Genomic DNA, 20,859 nt, shown 5'->3' with positions numbered 1-20,859 from the left:
TTTAGGAGCAGCAACCCAACAATGGGTTGTCCGATTCATCTGAAAATTTGAGGGCAGATAGATTTTGACATATTTTACCCCATGTCAGATTTGCTCTAAATGCTTTGGTTTTTGAGTTACATGTATAAGCCAAAAACTGCATTTTACCCCTATGTTCTATTTTTAGCCATGGTGGCCATCTTGGTTGGTTGGCAGGGTCACGCCACACATTTTTAAAACTAGATACCCAAATGATGATTGTGGCCAAGTTTGGTTAAATTTGGCCTAGTAGTTTCAGATGAGAACATTTTTTAAAACAATACTAAAATTTTTGAAAAATGGTTAAAAATTGACTATAAAGGGCAATAACTCCTTAATTGGTTAACTGACAATTTTGGTCATGTTGACTTATTTGTAGATCTTACTTTACTGAACATTATTGCTGTTTACAGTTGATCTCTATCTATAATAATATTAAAGATAATAAGCAAAAACTGCAAAATTTCCTTAAAATTACTAATTCAGGGGCAGCAACCCAACAATGGGTTGTCCGATTTGTCTGAAAATTTCAGGGCAGATAGATCTTGACCTAATAGATTAATTAACCCCATGTCAGATTTGCTCTAAATGCTTTGGTTTTAGATTTATAAGCCAAAATCTACATTTTACCCCTATGTTCTATTTTTAGCCATGGCGGCCATCTTGGTTGGTTGGCAGGGTCACGCCACACATTTTTTAAACTAAATACCCCAATGATGATTGTGGCCAAGTTTGGATTAATTTGGCCCAGTAGTTTCAGAGGAGAAGATTTTTCTAAAAGATTACTAAGATTTACGAACTAGAGGCTCTAAAGAGCCTGTGTCACTCACCTCGGTCTATGTGATTGTGAATATTAAACAAAGGAAGCAGATGGATTCATGACAAAATTGTGTTTTGGTGATGGTGATGTGTTTGTACGTCTTACTTTACTGAACATTCTTGCTGCTTACAGTTATCTCTATCTGTAATGAACTTGGCCCAGTAGTTTCAGTGGGAAATGTAGTAAAAATTTACAAATTTTATGAAAATTGTTAAAAATTGACTATAAAGGACAATAACTCCTTAGGGGGTCAATTGACCATTTCAGTCATGTTGACTTATTTGTAAAGCTTACTTTGCTGTACATTATTGCTGTTTTAAAGTTTATCTCTATCTATAATAATATTCAAGATAATAACCAAAAACAGTAAAATTTCCTTAAAATTACCAATTTAGGGGCAGCAACCCAACAACCGGTTGTCCGATTCATCTGAAAATTTCAGGGCAGATAGATTTAGACCTGATAAACAAATTTACCCTTTGACAGATTTGCTCTAAATGCTTTGGTTTTTGAGTTATAAGCCAAAAACTGTATTTTACCCCTGTGTTCTATTTTTAGCCATGGCGGCCATCTTGGTTTGATGTACGGGTCACCGGACATATTTTTTAAACTAGATACCCCAAAGATGATTGTGGCCAAGTTTGGATTAATTTGGCGCAGTAGTTTCAGAGGAGGAGATTTTTGTAAAAGATTACTAAGATTTACGAACTAGAGGCTCTCAAGAGCCTGTGTCGCTCACCTTGGTCTATGTGCATATTAAACAATGGACACAGATAAATTCATGACATAATTGTGTTTTGGTGATGGTGATGTGTTTGTAGATCTTACTTTACTGAACATTCTTGTTGCTACAATTATCTCAATCTATAATGAACTTGGCCCAGTAATTACAGTGGAAAATATTTTCTAAAAATTTACAAAAATTTATGAAAAATGCTAAAAATTAACTATAAAGGGCAATAACTCCTTCAGGGGTCAATTGACTATTTTGGTCATGAAAACTTATTTGTAGATCTTGTTTTGCTGAACATTATTGCTGTTTACAGTTTATCTCTATCTATAATAATATTCAAGATAATAACAAAAAACGGCAAAATTTCCTTAAAATTACCAACTCAGGGCAGTAACCTAACAACAGGTTATCCGATCCATGTGAAAATATCAGGGCAAATAGATCTTGACCTGATAGACAATTTAACCAATGTCAGATTTTCTCTAAATGCTTCGGCTTTTGAGTTACACAACAGGCCACATGGATTTTGCTTTTTCCACGTGCCCACCGCGGACGTCCACGTCACCGCGTGGGCGGCCGTGGACATGTCAGCGTGGACCGGATGTCCACGCGTTCCCGTGGACGACCGTGGGCACAATGTCGGACACAAATCCGATGCAAATTTACGACTTTTTATTCACAGCATTCATTTCCTGATTAAGATTTCTGTAGCTGTAACTGCAATTATTTTTATTTTCAGGTACAGAGGATCAACACAAGAGGTGGGAATCAAACCACCGATTTTTTTTTTTGATTTTTTTTTACTTTATATTCTTCTTAATAAAATTTACGATCTCTGTCTTTCGTTGTGTTCCATTTTGTTGATTGTTTGATTACTTTTTGACATTATAATGTCATAGTTGAATGGGAGACGTTATTTGTATAGTTTATCTTAATAACATTGTGTAAGTATATTTAACAGAAATTTCGCGACAATGTTTTCTATTCCATGCTCGAGGGATTCGTTGAACTTTTTTATATAGGTCAATTTTATGTTTCAATACTTTGTAATACAAAGTTACCTGATTTATTGATTTGTGTATACATGACAAGCGCAGTACAGTTCACCTGCGTCAATTGAAGGAAGAGTATTTCACGCTTGGACAGAGTCACTATCATAAAAAGCGTGTGTAACTTAAATGATAATATTAGGAAGTCATTTAATAACGACTTCTGATGTTGGTGATGATGATAATTTTTGTACTGTTGGTTGTTTTTAGGAGAGAAATGCCGGTTTTTTTTTCTTGTGTTCTACTAGAATTTTTTGGCTTTTGTTCCAACTTCCGTTAATTATGACCAGCCTTCGTTTTGTTAATGTCAGATAAAAAAAGTTAAAAGAGAAAATAACGTAAATCCAAACGACTAACATATGATGTTATTTGAATGCATGAGATGCGTATGAATTTCAATTTCAGGTTTTTATAAGCTAGTCGAACCCCTTTAAAGCTTTCAGTCTATATACATATTTATTGACTATACATCAGGTGCAAAATTAAATAATCAGAATGCCTAACGTGCATGTCATTAATGAGGGGTGATAGGACCTTTATCGGGACTCTGGGGTTGGGTGTTTTTAAACTCGGGATTTCGGGATCCGGGAATTCTTTTTTCGAATTTCGGGACCTCGGAATTTCGTATTTTTAAGCCCGGGATTTCGGGATTTCGTGTTTTTAAGTCCGGGATTTCGGGATCAGGACCCCTCCTACCCCCCCCCCCCCCCCCCTCATTAATGCATGCATTTTATCCGGATGTTGTTGAACGAGATGGTCAATTTTTTTAATCTTATTAAATTCATATGAAACATCCAATAAAAAAAAAGATGCATATGATTTTTTTTACTACGAAATGGCTAGTTTCAGTTCGGGTGATGTTTGTTAAAACACCTCACTATTCTCTACATTTTTTTTCACATTTTTCTCTATTCTTCCCCCCCCACCGACATTTTCATATGTCGCATGTAAAGACCACAGTCAGTTTCTGTTGATAATCTTAAGAAAGTACTATTTTTCAAATAGTATACTTTTTCGAGAATTATTCAAGATATACAAAGCATATACATTTACATGTATTTGTAGACTAAGGATAACTTCACGAGAAATACATGTATGTGTAAGAACTGCCCCACAACGCAGTTAATAAATGATCTCTGTTCAAACTATACTTATTTATATGTCATAAACTATATTTAAAGACAAAAGCTGCATCGTACAACCACAGTACGTATCTGCAAAGGAAAATGAAATATTGCATATTAGATCAATTTGTTTTTAAAATGAAAGTAAACAGTGTCATTTATGCTGAATTCCTCACATAGAGCATACCATTCCTATCTCATAAAATCTGTAACGGCCCTTTAATGCTAGAAAAGCTTTTAATTATGTTTCTGGAACACCCATTGTATAATCGTTAAAAAATGACCGGGGGTTCTCCAGACCCCGACTTACCCGCCGGGGCTGGGTGCATGCGGCCGTTATTAATAAGCTGAAATAGAAGATATCATAAAGGTTAATAGAATAAGCGAAACTCAAAGTAGCTGAAATGGAACTTATCAATCAGAAATTACTTGCATCGCAGTATCTCCCACGGGAAACAAAATCATCCAATGTTGATCTTATCATTTTTACTGAATATCCCTTGAAATTGTTTATTTTACTTTTTTTCTCAATTAATCCATATCATGATCATATACTTTTTTGTACTTACACACTAACTCAATGTAAAGAAAATATTTTTATTTTTGTGCCCGACGCAAAACTGTTGAAGGGAACCTCGCCCTTCCCCAGTTTCTCAGCCTCATACAAAAAAGTTTATATATTCCTGACATTGTCTTTATATCTGATTGCTTGTCACTTTTATTCAGATCCCGTCTAGCACTACTGGTGAATAACCGGATACTTGACAATGGCTCGTTACACTTCATTTACCTTTAAATTGTGTTCGACCTTCGTGTATTACCTGAACTACACAAATCGATACACAGAAGCTATTTTTAACAACAATTTTTTACATAACACCATGGGGATCTAGAAACTGCAAATATACGCTACAAACAAGCTCACGAAGGGTATGAAATTTGAGGATCTAGATTCAACTGGTTCATTATGATTGGTCAAAATATTTACCGGTCTTTAAAAATACTCATTTAAGCTGCATCTCTGAACTGCTTTCATCTTTTAAAATCAGGTGAAAATTGAAATTGATTAATATTAAAATTAAGATTCTTTATTATCAAGGATTATAATAACAGATATTTGAAATACCCAAGAAAAAACACCGCTCGTTTTTTTTAAATTTATTTGTCAAATTTGGTCCCTTGTAAAGAGTAGTCTCGAACATTGCCAATCATACCATATCTGTTACATTGTATATATTTAAAGCTTCTTGCTGACTCATGTAAAACACCAATAGACATGGATCGATAAACTTCCGCCCACTCGTATACCCGTGGACACGCGTGGGCAACTGTCCACGGCAACGCGTGGACACGTGGGCACGTGGACCCCCGTGGACAGGTAATGCCCACTCAGTGACACGCCCACGGTGGGCACGTGGAAATAGCAAAATCCACGTGAGCTGTAGTGTATAAGCCAAAAACTGCATTTTACCCCTATGTTCTATTTTTAGCCGTGGCAGCCATTTTTGTTGGATGGCCGGGTCACCGGACACATTTTTTTCAATTAAATACCCCAAAGATGATTGTGGCCAAGTTTGGATTATTTTGGCCCAGTAGTTTCAGAGGAGAAGATTTTTGTAAAAGATTTCTAAGATTTACGAAAAATGGTTAAAAATTGACTATAAAGGTCAATAACTCCTATAGGGGTCAACTGTCCACTTTGGTCATGTTGACTTATTTGTAAATCTAACTTTGCTGAACATTATTGCTGTTTACAGTTTATCTCTATCTATAATAATATTCAAGATAATAACCAAAAACAGCAAAAATTCCCTAAAATTACCAATTCAGGGGCAGCAACCCAACAACGGGTTGTCGGATTCATCTGAAAATTTGAGGGCAGAAAGATCTTGACCTGATAAACAATTTTACCCCTGTCAGATTTGCTCTAAATGCTTTGGTTTTTGAGTTATAAGCCAAAAACTGCATTTTACCCCTATGTTCTATTTTTAGCCATGGCGGCCATCTTGGTTGGTTGGGCTGGTCACGCCACACATTTTTTAAACTAGATACCCCAATGATGATTGTGGCCAAGTTTGGTTTAATTTGGCCCAGTAGTTTCAGAGGAGAAGATTTTTGTAAAAGATTACTAAGATTTACTATAAAGGCAGGGGTTTATCTGAGTATTTTGGGAAAAAGGACTCTGGCCAGTTTTGGGAATTTTTTAACGTGGTTTTCAATGAAATTGGGAAATAAAACAACCAATATACCAGATGTTAGTTTTAATGTGTTTTGTTCATTAAATTTTGTTTTGTTGGTGAAAATAAAGTAAGGACTACCTACACCTTCTTTGTTTTTAAATATAACAACATGGCATTAAAGTTTATTTGAGTATCAAAATAATGAGTTCTAACTTCTTGAAGGATTGTTACATTTTTTTTTTGTTTTGACATGAAAATTTGTGAACTAAAATATTTTGAGTTCTGTATAAAATATATCCTGTTTCTATTTTCTTTTTTATATACCTTTTGGTTTTCAATTTTAGTGTTGCTATGATAGGCTAGCTGTCACATGTTTGGTTCTTTTCATTTATTATTTACTGTATTTTATTGACAAACCCGGAGTTATATACTTGTCCGTTCCAGGATTTTATCTGGTTTTAGTATTTTCCCACACTTCCTGTTTATTTATGGCAGCCATTGTTTGTCAATGTTGTTTGTCATTCAATATGTTTCAACTTGGATTTACACATTACTTGTTGGCGATTTTTGGCATAAAGCTAGCGGTTGAATAAAATAAACATCTCTGTTATGAATAATAAAGATGAAAATGAATTTTGTGATCATTTGGGAATTTTACTCCCAAAATTGGGAAAAAATGTAGGGTTTTTGCCGTTGGGAATGGGTCCGAAAACCGGACCCTGTGGAATGCTAGAAAAATGCATGAAAGGGCAATAACTCCTAAAGGGGTCAACTGACCATTTCGTTCGTTTCACATATTTGTAAATCTTACTTTGCTGAACATTATTGCTGTATACAGTTTATCTCTATCTATAATAATATTCAAGATAATAACCAAAAACAGCAAAATTTCCTTAAAAATACCTATTCAGGGGCAGCAACCCAACAACAGGTTGTCTGATTCATCTGAAAATTTCAGGACAGATAGATCTTGACCTGATTAACACTTTTAACCCATGTCAGATTTGCTCTAAATGCTTTGGTTTTTGAGTTATAAGCCAAAAACTGCATTTTACCCCTATGTTCTATTTTTAGCCATGGCAGCCATCTTGGTTGGTTGGCCGGGTCACGCCACACATTTTTTAAACTAGATACCCCAAAGATGATTGTGGCCAAGCTTGAATTAATTTGGCCCAGTAGTTTCAGAGGAGAAGATTTTTGTAAAAGTTAACGACGACGGACGCCAAGTGATGGGAAAAGCTCACTTGGCCATTCGGGCCAGGTGAGCTAAAAATGGTTAAAAATTGACTATAAAGGGCAATAACTCCTAAAGGGGTCAACTGACCATTTCGGTCATGTTGACTTATTTGTAAATCTTACTTTGCTGAACATTATTGCTGTTTACAGTTTATCTCTATCTATAATAATATTCAAGATAATAACCAAAAACAGTAAAATTTCCTTAAAATTACCAATTTAGGGGCAGCAACCCAACAACGGGTTGTCCGATTCATCTGAAAATTTCAGGGCAGATAGATCTTGACCTCATAAACAATTTTACCAAATGTCAGATTTGCTATAAATGCTTTGGTTTTTGAGTTATAAGCCAAAAACTGCATTTTACCCCTATGTTCTATTTTTAGCCATGGCCGCCATCTTGGTTGGATGGCCGGGTCACCGGACACATTTTTTAAACTAGATACCAAGATAATAACCAAAAACAGTAAAATTTCCTTTAAATTACCAATTTAGGGACAGCAACCCAACAACGGGTTGTCCGATTCGTCTGAAAATCTTTGGGCCAGGTGAGCTAAAAATACACTGATGACATTCCAGAAGTTAACTGCTCTCAAATCAAATGTAATATTAACCTTCTGAATGTTATATCTCCAAGTTTCCGTTTTTTTAAAGAAAGATAACTTAATTAAAGCTGATATATCATGGTTCAAAGTATTTTGAATATAAACTCACTGTATATGAATTTTATCTTCTATTACACTTCTAATGACAGCTTCTTCTTCAGATTTAATTTCTTCCTATGAAAAAAAAAAAAATCATATTTCATGTATCATATATAGAATAATATTCCCTTGCCACTAAAAGATTAGGACATATAGTGTTACCAGTGTTTGGGCAGTTGAGCTCAAACATTTGTTCCAAGTTGTTGGCCTTCACTCCATTATTTTTAAAGGAATGAACTGCTTATAAGATCAAGCTTGCAATTTGTTGAATTACAATCTCTGGACTACAGGAATATTGTATTTGTCATTACTATTTTTGTTGTGCCTTTAGTTTAGATTGTGAACTAATTTTTGGTACTTAATTGTATAATTATCACTGATTGATAATATGTTTTGTTCCAGTTGACCTACTGTTTATCAATATTGTTCTCATGTGAATATTTGATTTTGTGACTATGAATGTACAGTACTTTAAAAACAACCGAATAATATAGTTATATATTAACATTCTCTGTATACATAGCATCTGTCTGTTAAGGTCAGTTACCTACTTTACCCTTGAGCATGTTAAGTGCCCTTAATTGACATGTTTGACTGTATCTAATAATGGCATGTGTCTTGATCAAGACTTCAATTTTTGCCAAACTTTTACAATTGTTGTTTCTTCATGATAAACAATATTACCTTTGATCGTTTATCTTTTTTCCTATTATTCTTTCCTCCTGTTAGGAGCCCCTCTGATTGAGCAATGTCCATTGCCCTATGTCTGTATTTTGCTTCCTTACATGCATAGTCCAGGGCACTGTTGTAATTATTCCAAGCGCCCCAGTACTGGAAAAACAAATTAATAAAATTCAAATGGTATATATTATATGTTTCAAAGCAAGAGAAAAGGTTATATTGTTTGATCTGTCTGCAGGCCTAGGTCTCCATGGTCTCATAACCCAGAGAAATGTAAAAACATGAATGAAAGAATCACTAATTGCTTTGTGAAAAGTATCATTTTTTTAGGTCCTTGGTGTCATGCTCAAGAATAGTACTTTAGGCTGTTAGTTTTCTCATTTAATTAATATTGTTTTACATGTCATTTCTGGGCCTTTTATCAGGTTTATAGCTGACTTTGTGGTATGGGCTACGCTCATTGTTGAAGGCCGTATAGTTACCTACAGTTGTTAATTTCTGTGTTATTTGGTCTCTTGTGAAGAGTTGTCTCATTGGCAAACATACCTTCTTTTTCATTTCAATATATATTTTTATTTAATGCAAAACATTTTAAATAAAGTTTATCACCAAAATGGAAGGACTTACCAAAAGTTTGAAAATTGACTTCTGGAATTTCTCACCTGTATAAGTGATATAACTGTAATTGTTACACCAATTACTATCCTGGGGTCTACTTTTGGAGCATATCTTCTCTTGTAATAGTTATAGTAATTGGCGAAGAACTCATCTGAAAAAGCAATATATGAAATCTCAAATGTTTGAAATTAACACAGAAAAAAATGGCATATTTCTTAATTAAACAATTCTTGATTGTGAGGGTTTTTTTACATATTGCTAACTGGACATTATGTGTGGTAAACAGCTAAATGCATAGCTATTTTTATTGCAAATGCATTGGTGGATATAAAATAATTCTCATATTTTTTAATAAAAAGCTATCTTAAATAATCATTAGTTGTCTCCCTTGCATGCTTCTGCCAAATAATTCAAATCTATTTGTATGATTTTGTTATAATATGAAATGTTTTCATTTTCTTTTGAGCTTTAATTTGTTTGTCTTTATTATTCTGCAGTATTTTTCAGACTAAAATACCATTGCTTAAGCTATTACCTTTTTTTCAAATCATAAATTATAAAATAATTTTTTTGAAATATACAACTAGATAAATTTGAGGAAATATATCAATCATGTATGTTGAATTATTTATCTATTTTCTTTGTCACTTTTAAAGTTAAAAGTTCTCTGACATTTACCTGGATGGTCCAACATGTAATCATAATCAGTTCTCTGTTCCTCATCTTTTAGTATCTTTAAATAAAAAACATTCTATGTAAAAATCATGTATAAATTTTAGGCAAATACAAATTACTGGCTCCAAGAGACAAATGTTCATTTTGCCTTTAACTATTAATTTACCTTTCTAATGAGAAGAACTTTCATTCTAACACTTACGGTAGTCATTTAATTACAATATTAATGTTTTAAAAATCTTTTAAAGATACCAATCATAATTTTTCTCCCATGCTTCATCGGAAGACAAATTAACTAAAATGAGGTGAAAGATACCAGGGGGTAAATCAAACACTTTATGCTGAAGAAAAACAGAAAAATATTAGCTAACCATTCTTTTACCAAATGATATTTCCTCAAACCAACCATCCAACAAGAATGTGTCCATAGAACATGGATGCCCCATCCGCACTATCATTTTCTTTGTTCAGTGGACCGTGAAAATGGGAGAAAATCTTTAATTTGGCATTAAAATTAAAAAATCATAACATAAGGAACATTTGTACTAACTAAGTTTCAAGTTGATTGGACTTCAACTTCATCAAAAACTACCTTGACCAAAAACTTTAACCTGAAGCAGGACAGACGGATGGACAAACGGACAAAGGAATGAACCCACAGACCAGAAAACATAATGCCCATAAATGGGGCATAAAAATCTACAAGATAGTTACACAATACTTAGCAAAATGTCTATAATTACTGTATTCTGTGTAATGCAGTCAAAAGGTGCAGATAAATTGCAATACACCAACCAGGGATGGTTTTATTTTATTTTGACGATCAATGCATTTGAATGGGGACATATAGTTGGATCCGCCTCTGCCAATGATTCTCAAAACCAAATAACTGAAACCAAGATGACAAATAAGTATGGTCAACGGCGAGAGATAACAAACAATACTCTTACGAAAAGGTTTGTGCAAACACTCTCAAAAGGAATTGCATTACCGGTAACAAGGTGCCAATGTGTTAAAATAGCAGTTTTGTTAATACATGTATGTAAGTCAATTACTCAAACAAGAATTTTTAAATCGACATAAGAGTAACTACACATGATAACAAATTATCCCACAAAATATGAAAAATTTCTGAAATAACAAACCTTTTTAAATAAAATTTTAATATGCTTATTAATAATAAATGTCTGGATCAATATTGTTCTAGGCTGCCTTTAACCCGATTTACAGTCAAGATCAGCAAGTATATCAATGAGACTTATAATTGTAATGTCCTGAGTCTTCCCAACAAACATCTCAACAACAACTATAATAATGAAATATTTATTAATCCAAATATATCACTTAGAGAAAGTCTAAATATATCACTTAGAGAAAGTCTAAATATATCACTTAGAGAAAATCTTAATTTATCACTTACTTCGTATGCATTTCCTATTTCTCTAAACTTCTCCGTAGCTGCTTCTTTCTGTATAAAAAAAAGGTCTTTCTTTATAAGTATATATAACAAATGCTGATGCTTAAGTGTTAATTTGTGTACATGTATGTTAACAGAATCTTTTCTGTAATGCACAATGTAATAACCATTGAGCTCTAACAGTGGATTGTTAATGTATTGATCAGAAAAGTATGAAAATGAGGTCAAAGGTAAGCTTAAAATGACTGGCTGACAAGCTAAATCTCAACATAAATAATTTACATACAAGTTTTTATTGAAAGAGATTATAAAAAGTGACTGTGAGTAGATAAAAACAAAGGTTTTCATAGCTGTAATTCTTCTTTGCTTTCCATAAATGCATATCTACATATACATCTTATCTTTCCAAATTTTTCATCCATAAAGATAATCAAATAGCTGAATAGCTCTGAGGGGAAAGACGGCCCTTGTTTCTATTTCATTTTTTTTTTTGGGGGGGGGGGGGGGGGGGTTATCTTTTGATAGTCTTCATATAAAGAATGAAAAAAAAAAGAACAGCTAGAACATGTGGAAGGTTGACACTATTGGAATCAATTGTTGTTTAATGTAATTTCGTTTCTTTAGTTTAGGATTCAATTTAGACCAATGGAAGAGATCTGCATCTTCTAAATCTAAACACACAATTAAAGTTGATAGTTAATTATCTAAAATCCAACTAGTTGAATTCTGTCATTTAACAACAACTACAATTATTTTTGAAATCTTAATAGTGTACGACTGAACTGCAGGCTAGGGCCATTTTCCATTTTTTGTGACAGTACTCTTAAGATTTTAAATTTTTTTCTTAAGAAAGTTAGGACTGAAAAATCTATTCAGTTTTAAATTTCCATTGATAAAGTTCCCAGTTACATATCTCATCACAGGGATACAGGTACTAATAAAAATAACAATATGATTGATGTAAACTATGTGAAGCTTGTTTCCAAATCCTACATTTTGAAATATTTGTAAAATTTTATGAATAAAGAGGTTTAAACTACAAAATGCAACATTTGTAAATTTTTTTGTAACTATTACAATGATTATGTTGGTACACAAATTTTAGTTTTAATGGAAGACTACTTATCATATACTAAATGTCACATTTTAAGTATTTATTTTTGTGGATAATTAGCTCATAAATTGAGGTGCTCCTGAATTGGAGGAAGATTCTCAAAACAGAGATTTTCAGAAAAAAATGGAAAAGATTGTTTCTCTCCCCCATCTCATGTAGCCCCTCGGACTTCCTGTTTACTTTGAAAGTTGTTGACCTACAAATTAAAGTTTTGCATGTTGATGGTTGAATCATCTACAGCAAACATCATTATGTTTAAATTTAACAAATACTATTTTTTAATAAGTGCACAATCTTTGAGAATGATTTAAATAACCAGTGAAGGATATCCCTGCTTATGCGTAGTGTGGCATTCCAACAATGACGTCACTATAAAATATAATGTAGGTTGGATATATTTAGAATATCTCGTCATACTGATTTTTTCCGGATTGTAAAAGAAACATAAATAGTGTAAAGGAGAGCTCAATATACGATAATTTCGACAGAAACAGAAGGGAAATGTGTAAAAAAGTGTTTAAAGTCAATTTATTCATCTGTGTCTCCCCATCTCATCATTCTCAGTAAGATTTGTTGGGGGGTTTTCCACGCTATAAAAACAAAATGAATGATGTGAGGGAATGTCACTCTGGTCAACCCCATTGGGGATTGACGGCTTGAAGCCGTCTTCCCCAAAAATGCAGGTACTTGGATCTTTTTTTCTATGATAGACAATACATTTATCTAATCCATATATGATAACTACAAGGATATAGGGAGGATAAAAGCTTTTAATATTTTCTCTGTCAGGGTTTCCCCTGGGTCAATTATTTTTTTCGCCACCTCTTTCGCCAAAACTATATATTTTTTGCCACTTTATTATTTTTTTCGCCAAGTAACACACATATATTTTTCTTTAAAAATTTTCCCTTTTTTCCACCCCCCCCCCCCCTAGATATGATGAGTTTGCCCCATTGCTGTCTATGATTATTCTCTCAAACTTGTCTTAGAGTCTACATTGTAATGAATAAATACTAAACATTTACCTTTTAAAAAAACTTTATAGGGAAAATTGATTTGATTTTGAACAACTTTAAAAGGAGGAGGCCACAAGAAGATATATGTCCTGGAATATAAAAAATTCTTGGATACCTGAAAGATGTCCAGTTCTTTGGGAAAGTTTTTTCAAAAATAAAAACATTTGCCTTTTTGTACTAAGAAGTGGTTTTTACAACAAAACAAAAGTTTTTTATCACTTGAAATTGATCCCTCATGTGAGGTGTAGTCATGACATTGAAGGGTTACTCTCATTTGAGGGGTTGTCCCCAACGTTTTGAATAGATTTCTTCATAATGACAGTTTTCTTTTCTAGACCATCGTAAAAATGTAAAACTATGCTTGGAACAAGTGTGTCACTGAAACGACTTTAAAGTACCAACTCAAATCAATTATCGATTTTCTGGACTATGATAAAAAAAGAAGGAGAGGAGTCGTCAAAATTTTGCTTCAAACACGTCATATCATTTTGTCATATAATACAATCAACATTAATTAGTCCTTTGATGTTGATAGCTATAAAATGCAATCAGCTGATTATTGATTTTCTGTCAAAATCTTTACGAGTTTAAGGTGAATTCCGAGTATTGTCTGATCAGGTTAAGTCAGAGAAACCCGAAAAAAGTAAATAAACAATATGGTTGAAAATAAATCGTTATATATATTTTTTTTTTGCCAATGACGAATTTTAATCGCCACAATTATTATTTTTTGTGCGAAAATGGCAATCGCCAGCGGGAACCCTGCTCTGTAAAACGTTTTACTTCACACATGTCATGCATGTTCAAACTAATAACTAAAGTTCAAACCTTTTCAACACTTTTAATTTTGAGAATGCTATTGCACTACAATGCACTAAAGTTTCGAATATATGGTAAATATGAAATCCTTCCTATGATGATTTATGGGCTAAGTCATGCTTGTGTTGACCCGTAATGTAACATACACGAATGCGACTTAGCAACAAGTTTTCACTTGTTATAAATAACAGGAAAATCGCCAGCGGCAGAAAATGCCATAAGAATCACATGAGTTAACCTACAGTTTTTAATTTGGTTGGTTTTGTGTTGCTTCATCATCAGTTTCTATGTAATTAAATGTGGGTTGTTATTTGTCTTTGAATTCCTTCGTTTAAATTTTTGTCACATTATTTTTTGTTCAGTCTAAATTTGATTACCTCCTTATTATCAACTAAAGTTTGTTGCAGTTTCTGACAATATAAATTTTCATTTCACAATATTTGAATTATAGTAAAAGAAAAAAGTGTAAATTCAAAAACAAATGGTTCTAGTGCTTATAGCAACATATAGATTTACTTGTTCATATTTTGACACTTACTGAACTGGTATGAATAACAGACAATAAATTATTTTGCCTTCTTTTAAATTTTAATGTAATGTAAACATGTACATTTACTCTTGGAATAATCAAATTTTATCTTTTATCTGCCTACATTGTATTTTAACAAAGACTTACTTCTGTCTTGTGCATGTCTGGATGCCATTTCCTTGCCAATTTTCTGTAGGCCTTTGTGATTTCAGTCTGCAAAAGATAAATAAAATGCATCATTAAACATGTAAAAATATATAGTATAAATAATTTGAACATTTATTAAAGAGCTGTACATGGTCAAAAGCTACATCCAATTAAAACAGATTGCTCATTTTTGAAGTCCATACAGTTACCTATTGCCGTAATTGGTCTCATTGTCAATCAAACATGTCATACTACACCTCCTAATTTTAACAATGAAGATAACTGGGATTGCCTCTGGTTATTTTGTTGTCCTTTTAAAACAAAACAAACTTTCATTTGCAGTTAAACCATTCCTTCCAAGTTTTGGTCCAGATCACTCATTTAAGTAAGTCCCCTGACTGATACATGCAAGCAGTAAGTCTTTCAGATATGCATGATCAGTCAAGGGACTAACTTAAATGAGTGATTTTCGAAATTTAAGTAACATTATGCACACAAAGGTTAGAGTGTTTTTTTTTCAAAAAACATAGAATTTAAAGCTAAATGGTTCCATCAAAGGCATAAATCTTACTACTTTAAAGAAGCATTCAAGCAAAAAGTTTTTTTTTGTTTAACTAATGATAAGATATTATTTAAACCTGTATGGTTTGAAATTTTGGTAAAACTACAACATGACAGATTTTCTATTTTGCTACATTTTTGTAATTAAATGAGTGCTTTATAAATCATTCATTTCAGTAAGTCCCCTGTCAGCTGATGATATATATACAATAAGTCATACCTTGGTAGCATCTCTTGTCACACCCAAAACTAAAAATAAAACAAATACATTTGTAAATACAGAGATGATATATGAGTAAAAAAATAATATTTGCATGGACATGGTTTAATATATCAACATGATTAAGATTAAACATATTAAAATAAGTGTAATGTAAATTCTTGATAACAAAACAAGAATGCACTTTAAGTCCCTTTCTTACAGACATAAAGTTGAAGATAAACACCTTCATGACTTTTTTTTACAAAAAAATCATTAAATTTTTATTCTCAAAATGTGCCTTTACATTTTATCACCAGTTTATATTATGTCATTATGTATGTAGTTAGTATTATTTGCCATTCTATTCTGACGCCATGTTCAGAGATGCAAACAGTTTTTTTTTCCTGTCAGACAATGGGGCCTACAGGGTACCAAGTTTTGCCAGACCCATCAAATTTCTGCCAGACCCATATTTTCACTCAAAAATCAAATGAAATTATGCTATTGAACAAACGTTAATTTTGATTTTGTTGATATTATTATTATTTTAAAATAACCTGTGATTCATAACAATTGTAGTTTATTGAATAATACATTACATAATATTGATCTGATTAAAAGTTATTCTTCACAAGAGTACTTGGAAACAGTCATTGGTAGTTTCATTCTGTTCAAATTCAAAATCTGACTCATAGTCAGAATCATTATCACTCCCAGATTCATTCGTCTCATTATCTACCTTCTCATTCTCTACCCTCTCATTCTCTACATTCTCTACCATCTCAATCTGTACCCTCTCATCCTCTACATTCTCTACCCTCTCTTTCTCTACATGTACATACTCTCTCCTGTCATCCTCTACATATTTCCTGAACTTATCAACTATGCTTAATAGACCTCCTTCCTAGAGAGCGAATTTCTAAAACAAAAAACATGACGGAAATACGGAGAATTGTTCGGGGCGATATGGACAAGGTACGAAAGACTATTACTGGGCGGAAATACTGGTTCCCGGAGTTAGAAAATGCGGGGGAACAGGACATTTACTTTTATTAAAGATGATCGCAATTTTATAAACAAAATACTCTGCCGGGGCCGACGGGGATTTCAGTTTTGGCGGACCCAAGCGGACTTAAATATTGCCGGCCATCAGGTCCTGCACAGCTACGAGTTTTGCCGGACCTGCATAAATTCTGCCCCTTAGGTCCGACGGGTCCGACGATTAGTTGCATCTCTGCATGTTCACTGAATTCTCAAAATCCCTACATTACCGATTATTTGTGTATATTTCAAGATTCATTCCTGATCTGATAGCATTTTGGTAGCTGGTACTCATAGCAATTAGCATATGAATGCCAATTTGACTGGTAACAGGGTAACACTGATATATCCTGATAAAAAGGTATGTGGTACCGTAATTTGACTATTCGTCCCCACATGTGGGATCACACAGAACTGCCATAAAACAACTCAAATTGGTGGTATACTTTATAATTCAACATGTTCAAACAGATCATGACAATTTTCAGTCAGAGATGTAACTCTATAGGGTTATTACAGAAAATAACTTGTGTGTTATTACATATTTTCTACCTAAAATTTTCTAAATCTGTAATAACATATGTTTGTTATTTGTAAAATTATTTCATGGTGGGCTCTAGGGAACTCTTGAGACTGCGCAGAAACTAAATGCATAGCCTTGATAACTAATTTCTTAATTAAATTAATACATTTTTGATTAACCATGGTAAATCAATGATAACCATGGTAAGTCAATGAGACGAGGCTATTAAGGGATAAACTTAGCTGTAATAACAAGGCTTAGTTATTAAAGGAATGTAACTTATTATATAAGACACTTGGGAATTACTGAGAAACTTGTGCAGAACCTCATTACATGCTCTGGTCATTATTTCTTACAATAAATTAAAATAATTTGTATTCTAATATGACATGCTTCTTTACATGTAGCTTTGTAAACAACACTGTCATAAAATTCTCAATAAAATATACTTAGCGCAGACTCAGAGATATACATAATAATGGCTGTTATAATATACTTCCCACGTAAATCTACATGTACATGATGTATTGGAACCTATTTGCAGACCCTTTGCCGACTTTATTGTTTTAAAAAGTGCAATTAAAAAAAAGACAAAATAACTTTTATTCTTGTTCGTATGCATAATAAAAAGAAGTAATGCACAAGAGCTCGGTGAAATCAACAAAATAAAAATTTAATAAAAATTCCGCAAAAATCTATTAATCTTTTTAGCGCATTTAAGTAATTTCAAAACATGACGTCATACAAATGAAACCGCTAAAGTTGAAAGTTTTCTTTTTCGTGAACCATCGGAATTTGTATGATATTGTATTAAAACTGATTTTTGAGGTAGGTTTTGTTTTATTTTCTATTCTATTGCATGATTTGCATATTTACTCATTTCAGCAAGTCAACATGGCGGCTCATTAGTTACAAAATGTCAACTTTGGATTTGACGGAAGCTTACGAACAAAACGTGTAAATTAAAATTGGCAAATGTTTGGTTTGAGAATTTAAATGATTAAAAAGTTTTTTTGTAGCAGTTATTCACGAAATAACCTACGCAAGCTAAATATTTATAAAGATATTTGAGCTTTATCTATCTAACAGGGAATAAAAAAGAACAGCCACATACACAGCATACCCACCCTCGCTTCAGTTTTTTAATGACCGTATTTGTCCTATTAGAATCGAAATAATTCATGGAAGCCATAGATTGTTGGAAATTTACACATGGCCTGGGCCGTGACATTCGTTGATTTTATCCCTCGCTAACGCTCAGGATAAAATTCGAATATCACGGCCCAGGCCATGTGTAAATTTTCAACAGTCTATGGCTTCGTTGATTTTATCCCTCACTAACACTCAGGATAAAATTCGAATATCACGGCCCAGGCCATGTGTAAATTTTCAACAATCTTTGGCTTCGTTGATTTTATCCCTCACTAGCGCTCAGGATAAAATTCTAATATCACGGCCCAGGCCATGTGTAAATTTCCAACAATCTATGGCTTCCATGAATTATTTCTTAAATTAAGCATGATCTATGTCTCAGCAAATCCTTTGAAGTGATAAAAGTCCTTTAGTTATTACAAGCATATTTTTTTCTGTGATAACATATAGGTGTATTATGCAAAATAGCAAACTATGAACTGTTATATCTTTCAATAGTTAAGTATACATATAGGTGTATTATGCAAAATGGCAAACTATGAACTGTTATCATGGTTATATCTTTCAATAGTCAAGTATACATATAGACAAAAATTAATATCAATAGAACTTTTACAAATTTTAACAAAACTAATGATGTATATTGTCCCTTTGAAACATGTAACATACGTATGTTATCACAGTTCTTTGATTTTTTAGTCTACAATAACAAATGAATGTTATTTTCCTGTAATAACCCTATCATTGCCCATAGACATGATAGAGTTATATCCCTGACTGATTCTAGATTGGTATCTAGTGTTTGGAACAAGTATCATGAAAGGCAACTTTTGTTCATGTTTTACCTTGAAAGCCTTAAGTTTTAATCATTTTGTTAATAGCTCACACACAGTACAGTACACACAGAGAGGATGTAATCTCATACTCCCTACACTGTGTAAAAACTTGGTGTCACACCAGGAAACTCCAGCAACACTCTCCAAATCTCAGGAGGAAATTGGGAGAAACTTGGAGTAATTCCTCCCTAAAACTCCTTAATTGTTTATTACCTTGGTGTGGTTTCTCCCAACACCATGATTTTTATTGCTATGTTTACCTTTGAAGTGTGCCAGTAGTTGATGACTACAATAAACATTTCTTGTGTTTCCTGTCATTAAATGACAGTCACAAAAATGATGAAAAGTGTGAGATTTGTTTAATTTGATCAGAGATATATTATAATCAGATTTTATTAAAGAATCCTGCACAACTTTATTTATTAAAAATATATCCAGCATTTGTTCTGACAGTGTTGGTTTTTCATACCTAAGAAACATTATTAAAACAAACAAAACATCACCTGTAAGTGGAGTATACTTAATAGAAAATAAAGACATATATTTTAATTGAATTTATTCATATTTTTTTTTATATAAATTTAAATAATAAATGAAGATTATTTAAATATAATATGTATGAAATTTATCTACATTATTTTATTTTATTCATTTTTTTTTTGTATCATTACTATTATTTTTCAAACCATGTATTTATTAATATCTATATGTTTAAACTGACTATAAATACAACTTATTGTAAATATCAAGTTGCCATTCTTAATTATGAGATTATGAAAGAATGTAAATAATTTTCCAATCTAAAAATACTTTTTGTGTATAATTTTTAAAATAATTTCATTAACCTTTTTTATAGCTTTCAGAAATAGAAACTAAATAGGATTGAAATGGGAAGAAGTTGACATGTAATTATATGTCACTGTCAGACCATGCAGTCGTGCTTTGTTGATTTTTATTACTTTTACCTGCAATCAACTGGTCATAAAACCCTCCCAGATGGGAGTAATTACTTGGTGTTTTTTTGGAGGGGAAATCTGTGTTTCACAGTGTGACACTGTGTTACACCAGAATCAGTGTTGAGAGTATGAGATTACATCCTCTCTGTGTGTACTGTATATAGAACTCAATATGTTGAGTGCACCACATTTGGTTATTTGTGTAAAACAGCAACAAAGGCTTATACAAATGTCTTGTACATGTTGTATGTCTATTTCTGTATAATATATATTTAGCAGATGTAGCGACAACAGAACACGTCCAAGCAAAAAAATGAAAAATGCTTTCCAAGACGTCATGATTAAATTTTTAACTTTAGCAGATGGTGGATAGAAATTATCATTTTTTCTGGTTATCACGTTCTCAGCAATATCTATAAAAGGAATAAAATATGCATACTCTCGTAACAGTTATCAAGTCCACAATATAACCCTGCCATAAACGATAAAGAAACGTCTACTTGTATAACTGCTAAAATGAGCAGGAAAGCAAAACGGTTTGCCATGTTGTCTGTATTCAGTTCTATTTTTTAACAGTTACGAAACGAAATCACTATATATTTTTTTATATTTATTCAACTAGGAAATCAAATATTGATCAAATAAATACTCATAAGGAATAAAGAATATGAATAACTGTTATTAGATACAATTTTATTTTTTTAAAGT

General features: G+C 32.6%; 1 protein-coding gene across 1 annotated transcript in view; it reads right to left on the bottom strand.

The window, feature by feature from the left end:
• The window catches only part of LOC143083030 (dnaJ homolog subfamily C member 25 homolog), a 28,642-nt gene extending 7,932 nt beyond the window's left edge, over positions 1-20,710 (bottom strand). The window contains exons 1-8 of the mRNA XM_076259150.1: positions 20,591-20,710; positions 15,662-15,690; positions 14,881-14,946; positions 11,259-11,306; positions 9,842-9,896; positions 9,208-9,314; positions 8,549-8,695; positions 7,875-7,939 (exon numbers count right to left, since the gene is read on the bottom strand). Coding sequence (XP_076115265.1) covers positions 7,875-7,939; positions 8,549-8,695; positions 9,208-9,314; positions 9,842-9,896; positions 11,259-11,306; positions 14,881-14,946; positions 15,662-15,690; positions 20,591-20,696 — 623 coding nt within the window. The 5' untranslated portion in view covers positions 20,697-20,710. The remainder of the gene's footprint in view (positions 1-7,874; positions 7,940-8,548; positions 8,696-9,207; positions 9,315-9,841; positions 9,897-11,258; positions 11,307-14,880; positions 14,947-15,661; positions 15,691-20,590) is intronic.
• Positions 20,711-20,859: the final 149 nt, after the last annotated feature.

Source organism: Mytilus galloprovincialis, chromosome 7, assembly GCF_965363235.1.
Source record: "Mytilus galloprovincialis chromosome 7, xbMytGall1.hap1.1, whole genome shotgun sequence".
In the NCBI taxonomy this organism is placed as follows: domain Eukaryota; kingdom Metazoa; phylum Mollusca; class Bivalvia; order Mytilida; family Mytilidae; genus Mytilus; species Mytilus galloprovincialis.
Note: the sequence above shows the minus strand (reverse complement) of the source record. Positions and strands in the feature narration are given on the sequence as shown.